Source organism: Fukomys damarensis, unplaced genomic scaffold, assembly GCF_012274545.1.
Source record: "Fukomys damarensis isolate Sample0158 unplaced genomic scaffold, DMR_v1.0_HiC HiC_scaffold_11, whole genome shotgun sequence".
NCBI lineage: Eukaryota > Metazoa > Chordata > Mammalia > Rodentia > Bathyergidae > Fukomys > Fukomys damarensis.
Genome location: NW_022900923.1, coordinates 41,707,280 through 41,718,106, shown reverse-complemented (window position 1 = coordinate 41,718,106; position 10,827 = coordinate 41,707,280). Strand labels below are relative to the sequence as shown.

The window sequence follows — 10,827 nt, the reverse complement described above, 5'->3', positions numbered from 1 at the left end:
CTTACGAGAGCGCGCCCTGTGCGGCTCTGGCCGATCCGCTGGGCCGACAGGGGCGTCCCCGCCGCCTCTCCGTGTCACCCTGGGGCGCCCGAGTGCAGCTTCATTCCTGCCCCACTTCGGCCCCCACCGACCGGGCCGTCCTCAGCCTCCTTTCTGCCAGTCACCTCTCTGCTTCGCACACATCTTTGGCGTTCCGGACAGGTAGAGTAACTCTAGGTGCACGCTTTGCCGAGGCACTGCAAGCTAGAGTTTCTAAGACGAATTGTAGTTCAAATTCGATAGATATTTGGAGCCCCGGAAATAAATTTCAAAGGCAGATTAATTTTTTTTTTTTTTTTTTTTTTTGGAACCAGGGATCCAACTTGGGACCTTGCGCTTGTGAGACAGACGGCGCCACCACTGAGCTAAGTCAGCGGCCCAGGAAAATTGATTTTTGCCTTCAGGTTAGGACTTTTTAAATACCCTTCGTATTCCTATCACTCTAGAGAAGGTTGAAACAAAATTTCACTTTGGTAAACTTTTTATTAAAGCGTAACCCGGAGCTGGGGATTTAGCTCAATGGTTCCCCCGCCTATCTCGCAAGCACAAAGTCCTGAGTTCCATCCCTGTACCCTCGATAAAGGTGGAGGGTAACCCGTAGTGCAAAGTGTAATCTCGGTTCAACCAGGTACACCTTCTTTCACTTAAAATGATCTGTAAAAATGGCCATTATTATTTACTGTGGTTGAACAGCTGGTGAAATACAATATCCGATATAGGAGCAAAAAGGACCTATTTCTCCAAAAACAGAGCCCTTTTCATAAAGGAAGGGAGGGAGATTACTTCGTTGTTCCATAGGGTAGTGGTGACTTTCAGTCTAGAGAAAGCTGAAGCCCTCTCCCTTCCCCTTCTTTGGTAAAGCTTCCAAGGATGGGGGTAAAGTTCTCTGTTGACCAAGTGGCGTCATGGAGAAGTAGAAAAACACGGGTTCTCCGAATTGAAACACACATGGAATTGAATCATGACCTTTTCATTCTTTAACATTGGAAGAGGTGCTTGACTCCCTGAGTTTCAGGTTGCTTGTTCTGAAAATTAAAGATGAAATGTATGTGGCTGGATTTGTGTGAAAGCACGTAGTACTGTACCTGCTATATAATACATGACATAGTTTGTGTAGTCTTTTCCCATAGAAAAAGTATGTGCATTTATTAACTGGTGAGATTAAAACGTTCCTTAATGGCATTTATAGTTTATTTTTAAATTCTTACCCCTTGTTTGATATATTTTATAAGAAATTGATTTTGCCAAAAGTTTGAGAGCAAATAGAATTATCTATATCACCTATCTTTTCCTATTTTTTCCTTTTTTTTGTACCAGGGTTTGAACTCAGAACCTTGTGCTTAGGAGGCAAGCAGCGACACCGTTGAGCTAAATCCCCAGCCCCTAGGAGTTGTTTCTTATGTTTTACTTTTTTCCCTTTGAAAAAGACAAAAAGGTTTTTTTTCTTTTAACCGTTTTTGTTTGTTTGCTCTGGTTTTCTTTTACCTCGACTTCAGTGTTTCTAGAAATTTCCTGGTTTGTTCCTTTGTCATTGTTGTTTCCACTGGGGAAGGGTATCGAACTCAGACCTTTAGCTCACCAGGCAGGCGCAGGGACCCTGAACTACATTCCCAGCATTTTTTTTTTAGGTACCGGCGATCAAACTGTGGTCCTTGTGCTTGCGAGGCAGGTGATGGAATCACTGAGCTAAATCCCCAGCTCCCTGGCATTTTTTTTTCCATACTGGGGGTCGAATATTTGTTTGTTTTTGAGACAGAGTCTCCTTGTGTAGTTCATGATGGATTTCAACTAGAAGTGATGCTCATGCCTCAGCCTCCCAAGTACTGGGATTACAGGCCTGCACCACTGAGCTCCTATTCTTGAAAAGCACTGTTGGAAACATCCTGTTCCTCCACCTGCTATGTGCCCTATACTTGGAAGAAAAATTTTTTAAAAGTCCCTACCCTTACAGAGAATAATTTGCAATTTGAAGGAAACCAAACTCCTTAACTGAAATCCTATAAAAGTTTATAGTAACTTTTGTTAAACTTGAAATGTTGGCAAGAAGCTACCATGGAGGGATTATAGCAGGGCTATTACTCATCTCTGGGTGTTAATGAGATGCTGCCAGCCATTAAACAACCCTGCAGAAATGTGAGATGTTAGGAAACCTCCTTAGAGGTGGCCCAGAGCCTTCTCTCTCAGCCTAGGAAAGCAGCCTAATGCAGTCTCCAAATGGGAAAGATTTGAGAACCAGACTCTGCCAGTCCCACCTTTGAGATGATTTAAAAGCTCAGTGGTCATCGTACATAGTTCTTTGATCTTTTTGTCCACCAAAGGAAAAAAAATCGAGAGACTTGTCTGGAGACATTTTTGGTTGTCAGACTTGAGGATGGTGCTCCTGGCGTCTAGCGGGTGGGAGCCAGGATGCTGCATAGTGTCCTGCAATGCCGAGGCAGCCCCCGAGGTAAAGAATTCAGCAAATTCTTTCAAGGTTGAGAAACTGGAATAAAGTCTGCAGATCACTCATCTGTCTTTTCACTTGACTTACTAAGTTTTTATACTATTTGTTGCTTATTGTACCTCCTCCTGTACCTACTGTACAGATAGGTGACAATTTAGGAGATATTTGGATTTTGATAAGTTAATGAGTAAAAGCCATTAGTCCAGGTAAATGATGGATCAGTACAGGTAAAATGGCTCAGGAGGTTTAGTTGTTAGACAGTTACTCCACTGTCTATGCAGAATGTGACTTGTGTTTTTAGCCATAGAATTGGTTTCACATGTGACATATTCCTACTCTTGAGCCTGATGTGGGTTGAATAGTCCTGATCCAAAATGTTCAGGATCAAAAGTATTTTATATTTCAGATTTTTTTGGATTTCTGAATATTTGCAAATACATAATGAGATTTCTTGAGGGTGAGATCCAAGTCTAAGCCTGAGATTCTTTTGTCTCACATGCATCTTTTTATGTAGCCCAAAGGTAATTTGATGCTGTATTTGTAGTATGCCTATGTTTTGACTGCGAACCATCACGTGAGGTCAGGTGCGGAATTCCCCACTTGTGGCATCATGTTGGCTTCCAAGTGTCAGGTGCTTCAGATTGGATTTTTGGATTAAGGAAACTGTTACGTCTCATAATCTTAGCTAAAGTTTTTGGTGGGAGATATTATAATTAAACCAAGAAGAGGAGGGCGAATAGCAAAGTGCTATTACATTGTTGAACAACGATGGTAGATTCGAAGAACTGGAGAGTTCCATTTGGCCAGAAATAGTGGCACAGTGAGGATGAGGTCGATCCGTGGTAACTGGAATGGAGGAGGCAGGGAGCCAGGGATTTAGCTCAGTGGTTCTACCGGCTGCCTCGCAAGCACAAGTTTGATCCCCAGTACCAAAAAAAGAAGAGGAAGAAGAAGGAGGGGGAGGGGGAGGAGTCTGAGCCAAGTGTGGCTCAGAAAGTGATCAGAATTTCTTCACGCGACTGGGAGTCATCAGCAGGTGGCAGAAGCACAGTGAGGGGGAGGAGAGGTTTGGGAGCAAGGAGAGCACAACTTTCCATTTCTGCTTCCAGACCCTGAAGACATAGACTGTCAGTGAGTGCAGCAGCCCTGAGGAGGCTGTGCTGGGGTCCTCAGCAATAGCTTTGTGCTGGCCACAAATGAAAACAGGAACCGCCACAGGATTTGCAGATGTTGGTGAAGGGAGGTGACATTGTGGGAGATCGTGGCTTGCTCTTACTGGGGGGTCAGTGGAATATTGGTTTGTGGGGAGGAAAGTGTAGAAGAGTATTGGGATAAGACTATGAGAGCAAAAAACCCAACTGCATTAATCAGGGCAATTTCTTTTAAAAGAAAACTTAGTAGATGACCCAGAACTCTGGCGTCTTCTTTCTAGAAAAGATGAAATCTGTACACAAATGTACATAGTGACTACTCATAATAGCCAGATGGGATTCATCCCAGATGTCCTGCAACAGGTAACGTTGAAACATTCATAACATGGAGAACTACTCACCAATAAAAATGGAACGAACTATTGATACACACAGCTTGCATGAATCTCCAGGAAATTATGCGGATTGAAAAAACAAAAAGCCACTTTTAAAAGATTACACACTTTATTATCTTACTTCTACACATTTGTGAAATGAAAAATTTTAGAAATGGAAAGTAGATTAGTGGTTGTCAGGGGAGAAGAATGAGGGCATCTAGGGGCATGGTTGTAAGAGGGGAATGTAAGGGGTCTTTGTGCTGATGGAATAATTCATACCCTTTACTGACGGTACACAAACTTCTATGTGATAAAATTACATAAAACTAAAAGCACTTGCACAGAAGTGAACTGGGGAAGTCTGAATAGATCCGAGGGTCACATCGGTGTTTATGTCCTGGCTGTAATGTTGTACCACAGCTTCATACAGCACTGTCTTTGGAGAAAACTGGGTAGAAGAACAGTGCATGGGATTGCTGCATTGTTCTTACAGCTATGAGTGAAACTGCAGTTATCTCAGTAAAACTTCTATTTGAAAAAATCAGGACATTAAGTGAAATAAGGCACTCACATAGGGACAAACACTGCACAATTCCACTTAATATGAAATAGATTTATAAGGACAGAAAGTAGAATGGTGGTTGCCGTTTTCCAGCCCAGTAAAGGGGAAATAACAGTTTATTGTGTACAGAATTTCAGTTTGGGAAGATGAAAAAGTTATAGAGAAGATGTGGTAGCATGGCAGCTTGAAAGTACTTAATGCCGCTGAATTGTACACTTAAAAGTGGTTCAAATGGTGAATGGTGTCTTTTACCACATCACACACACACACATAAAATCAAGAATCAAATGGAGCGTACACCCCTAAGCTGTGTGAAGTAGTATGGTTCTAGATAACCGTAGCTCCTTACCAGAGTCACCCCTAAATAGAGTGACTGGAAACAGCAGTTTGATTTGCTCGGGAACTAAAGGGTTGCCTGGGCCTAGCTAGCAGTTCTCCTTGGATGTCCTGGCTGTCAGGAGGCTCCTCTCAGAGGCTGATTCCCTTGCATAGCTCCCTGTGGGCTGGGAAGATTTAAGAACCTGGCCACTGAGACAGGCTTTGGGGTGCATCTGTGTCTCCACACAGCACCGCAGAGCAGCCAGACCTCTAACAGTGGCTGACGCCCCCAGAGCAAGTGCCGGGGGAGAAACTGCAAAAGTCGCATGCCCCTTTCTAGCCTGGCTTGTCCCTTCTGCTGCATCCTGGTCTCAAGGCATTCATCGTGCCCTACCCACACTCAAGGGGAGGGGAATGGACTCCACCTGGTGAGAGATTGTCAGTGAATCTATGAAGGTTTATTAAACCACCACATCCACTCTGAAGTACTCTGTGTTGTACAAGTTTTTATTTTTATCTATATTATATCATGCTTACCAAGTTTTATACAAGAATGTATTTTTACAATGAGAAAGGAAATGTTTTATTTTTAAGAGGGAACTATGGCCAGGCATGGTGGTGCATACCTGTAATCCCAGCACTTGGGAGGCTGAGGCAGGAGGATCATCCTAAGTTCGAGGCCAGCCTACACTACAAAGTTAGACCCTGTCTCAAACAAACAGAATAAATAAATAAATAAAAGGGTACTGTGAAGTTACATCAAGTGAATCCCACTGCCTTGTGTTTTATTTCTGAAGTGGCTGTCCAGGATTAGGGGCACTAACTAGCTAGCTGTGGTTCTGCAATCAAAGAGAACCCAGCCGGGGATCTCACTGGTAATTTCAGTTCCCATCTGAATCAGCTGCCTCAAATTAGGTAATTAAAAAAAAAAATCCACCCCAGTAGTGTTATCCAGAAAGCCTTATTGTTTTCCAAATGTCATATCCAGTCAGCTGGCCTTAGCAATCATCTTGGCATTGGGACAAATAAGTTGAGGTCCAAGTACAGATCAAATACACTTACAGAGGTACAGACCTGTGGGTCAGACTTACAGGGTCTAAACACTAAGGAGCATGCTGAGGAGTAGAGGCAGTTGGGGCATGAGGGGGGCCTGAGGATAGCAGTGTTACAGGAGACACTGCAGGGGGCCACTCTGAGCTACCCTCGGGAACAGGAGGGGGCTGGTGCTCTTTGGTGGGGACTTCCTGAAAGCTGGTGCTTAGCGCTTACTATTCTTGGGCCTTCTCTTCATTTTGGTGGACACACTGAATTCTTGCTTAGGTTTCTTAAGTAGTTACCAAAGTTCTGCTCAGCTTCTGTTAAGATGTAACTTCAGGGCCAGGGATTTAGCTCAGTGGTTCTTCCGCCTGCCTTGCAAGCACAAAAACCTGAGTTCGATCCCCGGAACCCGCCCCCCCCCAAAAAATGTAACTTCAATACCTAAAATATAGTGGACAGGCCAGAAATGATTTTGAGGGAAATTGAGGCCAACAGAAAGTTACAGTTATGGCTGGAATCCAGGTCTTCTGAATTTTCTCAGTTCTCTTAGATTCTGCCTATTTTCGTTTTTCAGGGACGGATTTAACCATCAGGTGAGGCAGAGTGACTGGAATGGCAGTGTAGCGGGAATGGGGACGGTCATATTTTTTTGAGGTTCTCAGGTCACACAGCAACAGATACTGTACCTATTTTAATAAGCTACCTGCTTAACAGGTGGGGAGTAGGAATGTTCTAGGTCGGGGCTCCGGCTCCGTTCTTCACACCAGGGGAGCCCAGGGTCAGATTGGTTACCTCTAGTGTATCACACAATAGCAGCCCCAGGAGATCGCCACACTGCAGCAGGAGAGAGGCTTACCTCACCCCTGCTGAAGCATTTGCCTCTTGCAGACTAATGTCAGTCTAATTTTTTTATTTTAATGTTTTGCTTTTATTCTGATTGCACGTGCCAGACTTTTTTAATTAGAGTTTGGATCTACATTAGAGTATATTGTGGGATAGGAAATAAGTAATAAGACAGCAGCCAGAAGCAAGGGGATACCAAGCTTTGCTTGTATCTGTCTTGTTGGCATCTCAGGCAACCAACAGTGTGTGCTACCACATGGAGGAAGTTAAAGTGTGTGTACAGTCAAGGCTTTCTCCTAATGATTGGGAGGTCATATAGACTGGAGGTTGCAAGATCCTGGGGATAATATTCCAAGTTCTACAGCTAAATTTTCCTATTTGTAAGATAGGTCCATTGTATAACAACATTAGAATAGCTCAAGCCAGATATTCGACACTCATTCTTTTCACAAGTATTTGAATTCCTGCTCCATGACAGTTACTATCCTGTGCACTTGAGATATAACAAGAAAGGTAAGCTCCCTGGTTTCCAGGTGTTGGTGCTCTTGCAGAAGGAGATATATGATAAGAAAATTCCAGAAGATAAGTAAAAAAGTAGAGAGGGCACAAGGGAACTTCTAGGAGCGATGAATGCCTTAATTACTGGATCTTCATTTTGGTAATGGTTTCACCTATGTGTACATGTGCCAGATGTATCAGACTGTTTAAGTCTGTATGGTTTATGGTTTATGGTTTATGTTATTGGTTTGTGTTTTGGGTTTTTTTAATGCAAGGGCTTTGGATGTAGCTCAGTGGGAAAGCAGTTGCATGCTGGGTTCCATCCCTAGCACCACACAAAAATTTTTTTAAATAATAAAAAATTTAAAATACAGTATTGTTTGGGCAGAGATTACATCCTGAGAGCATGACATTTGAGCTGAACACCGAGAAGGTGCTGCCCTTGCCAAGACCTGAGAGCTGAGCAGACTTACGCTGGTGGAGGAAGCCACCAGGCCCGTGTGGCTGAAGCACAGGGCCCAGGGACAGACCAGGACCACGTTGGGCTTCGTAGGCCATGGTCAGTGCAGCAGGGAAGCCGCCTGCTGGAGCTCTTCCATCATATCTCTCGGCCGACAGGCGCCAGAAGAGCCTCAGGGTGTGCGAGTCTGTAGCCTGATGAGATTCCCCACCCCTCCAGCCCAGGGAGCTGCTCCGGAGTGTGAGAGTAAGGGAATAGGGTGGGGTGATTATGTGCCAGGCGAGCTGTGTTCCTCCTGTTCTCTTCCACTGCAGCTTTTCCTTCCGTCCATGAGGAAGAAGCCAGCCCTGGCCGATGGCAGCAATCCTGATGGCGATCTCCTCCAGGACCACTGGCTGGTTAACGACATGTTCACCTTTGAGAATGTGGGCTTCACAAAGGACGTGGGCAACGTCAAGTTTCTGGTCTGCGCAGACTGTGAAATTGGACCCATTGGCTGGCATTGCCTAGATGACAAAAACAGTTTCTATGTGGCCTTGGAACGGGTTTCTCATGAGTAACTGAGGAGATGGGGACCAGCTCCACCCCCAACTCTTAAAGAACTGGCATCAGTCTTGGTGTAAATGTCGTGCCACTGTCTTCTCTGTTTTGCATAATATAAATGATGAGCACCAACGTATGCCCTTGAACGCATCGAGGGCCAACCCTGCCTCCTTCCAGCGCATGCCTTCTGCTCAGTCCGCTTCGCATTGCAGTCTGTCCTAACTTCCCGCTGCCCCAGTCCTGGGACACTGCAGACCTCCACAAACATTCTCATCACTGGCCTTCTGCCTAGGCTCCATGTGACCCAGTGCTTCCCTTTTTCTGCTCTAAAAGAGCACTATTCAACTTTCTGGCCACAGTGACACATGACAAGAGTCTCATGTGCTGGTAGTTGAAACTTCACCTTTCTCACTTTCATTGAGGAAAACATACAAGTATCTGAAAGTGACTTTATTGTATGACTAACCCAGTTATCTACAGGAATTGACTCTTTGTAAAACAGTCACAAACTTGAGTATTTAAACCACCAATCAGAAGACGTTGCTTTGGATACATCTCTAATAAAAACCATGGTTGACAGCCTTAGACCTGGGATCAGATGGGCAATTTTATTGTGAAGATGAATAGGGCCCTTCTTGGCTTTCAAATCTTGATGTGGTTTCTCTTTATGAACTCCCTCACCACAAGCAGCCTATACCTTGAGCACCAGGTTGTCAGTCCCAGTCCGAACTCTGCCCTAGCTGTGACAGGGGCTCTTCAAGTCAGAGCAGAGAGCAGGCTGTGGAAGGGATGAGCCTTTGTGAAATGATGCTTGAACTTCTAGGTTACCTGACTTTAAGTCCTCAACATGATTTGTAATTATTCTGTCATTTCCAGTGTGAAATGACTCAGTCCTAAAAGCAGCCTGTATGACCAGGCTTCAAGTGTCCTCCCTCAGGTAGCTCTGGGGGCCTACAACTGAAGTAAGGACCAAATGGAAGCCCTTCCACGTCCCTTCCTTTGCATTTGTTTTCTGGGTGCTGCTTCCTTCCTTCATTCCAGAATTTCTTGTGGGCTCCCCCAGCTAACATGCAACCTTGGGCACAGCTTTGCAGCCAACCTACCTGCGAGAAAGCTGGCTTCCTTCCCTAGTCAGAGCCTGAATGAGCTCCAGCAGAAAGGAAGAGAACTGTGTTTTCGGGACAAGCGCTTAAAGTGCACATTATTATGGTATTTGTGGAAAAACAACTGAGACTTACCCACTGGGTCAGCTCCTTCTGACCCAAGTAGATGCCTCTAGGGGCAGATGGACCCTGACATCACAAGCCAAAATCTAAGCTAAGAATTTTCTTAAATTAAGCTTTAACTTGCTTTCTTTTGTTTTAATCACAGAAATAGTATATGTTTGTAGAGGGTACATTAAAAATAGGTGTAAAGTTATTGTTTAGCCAGCTTGGGCTATATAGTGAGTCCAGGGCCAGCCTGAACTACATAACGAGACACTGCCTCAGGCAGGTGTGGCACTGCTGAGCTGCATCCCTGGCCCCAACCTTGCCTGAAAACAACAACAAAGTTTTCATAAATTAGTGTTTAACTCACACCTCAACTGTCCAAAAATTGCTAATGGCAATATCATAGATAGCCTTCTTGACGTTTTTCTATATGTATAAACGTACAGTTTTTTAAATAGATATAAGATCATGCATTATTGTTTTATAACTTGCTCTTTTAAAGAAAATAGAGTGAACAATTTCCCAGGTCAGTAGCTGTCCCTCCATGTACACTGTTACTGGTATCACATTACATCAGGTACTGTAATTTTTATTTTGTTTTGGGTATCAGTGATTGAACTTGGGACCTTTCACTTGCAAGGCAGGCGGCGGAACCACTGAGCTAAATCCCTGGCCCAGGTACTGTAGTTTATTGAAGTAATCCACTAGTAGGTTGTCCCCAGTTTCTCATACACAGTGATAGATGTGCCACCTTCACCCACACCCTCATTTCCTTGGTGTGCATGATAAGCAGTGCCACTGCAGGTGGCTGTGGTCAAGGTTCTGCTGTGTTGACCCCTCAAAAGCAGCTGCACTGGGCCGGGGTGTAGCTCAGTGGTGCCTCACAAGCACAAGATCCCGAGTTTGATCCCTGGTACCAAAAAAAAAAAAAAAAAAAACCAATGCACTAGCCCACCTCCACCGGCACTGATGGAACATTCACACCTCCGAGCCCTCAGAACACTATGTACTTAAAATCATGAAAAAGTAGTTTGCTACTTTAATTAAAAAATAGTATATTGGGGGCGTGGTGGTGCACGCCTGTAGTCCCAGCACTTGGGAGGCTGAGGCAGGAGGATCACTGAGCTCGAGTCCAGCCCAGGCTTCATAGTTCCAGGTCAGTCTCAACTACATAGTGAGACCCTGTCTCAAAAATAAATAAATAAAATAGTATCTTGGGACAGGGATGTAGCTCAGTGCTGCCGCCTGCCTTGCAATCACAAGGTCCTGAGTTTGATCCCCGGTACCAAAAAATAAAAACTCTCATTGTTTTTACTTACATTTATTTCTAATGAAAATATTATC

General features: G+C 44.3%; 1 protein-coding gene across 2 annotated transcripts in view; it reads left to right on the top strand.

Moving 5' to 3' along the window:
- Positions 1-9,765, top strand: part of Rabif (RAB interacting factor) — a 10,371-nt gene extending 606 nt beyond the window's left edge. Inside the window, exon 2 of one of the 2 annotated variants that reach the window (XM_010645065.3) lies at positions 8,107-9,765. In XM_010645065.3, the coding sequence (XP_010643367.1) occupies positions 8,107-8,289 (183 nt within the window). In that variant the 3' untranslated portion in view covers positions 8,290-9,765. Of the gene's footprint in view, positions 1-8,063 lie in introns of both variants that reach the window. The other variant, XM_033762173.1, reaches the window with a different exon arrangement.
- The last annotated feature ends 1,062 nt before the right edge of the window (positions 9,766-10,827 follow it).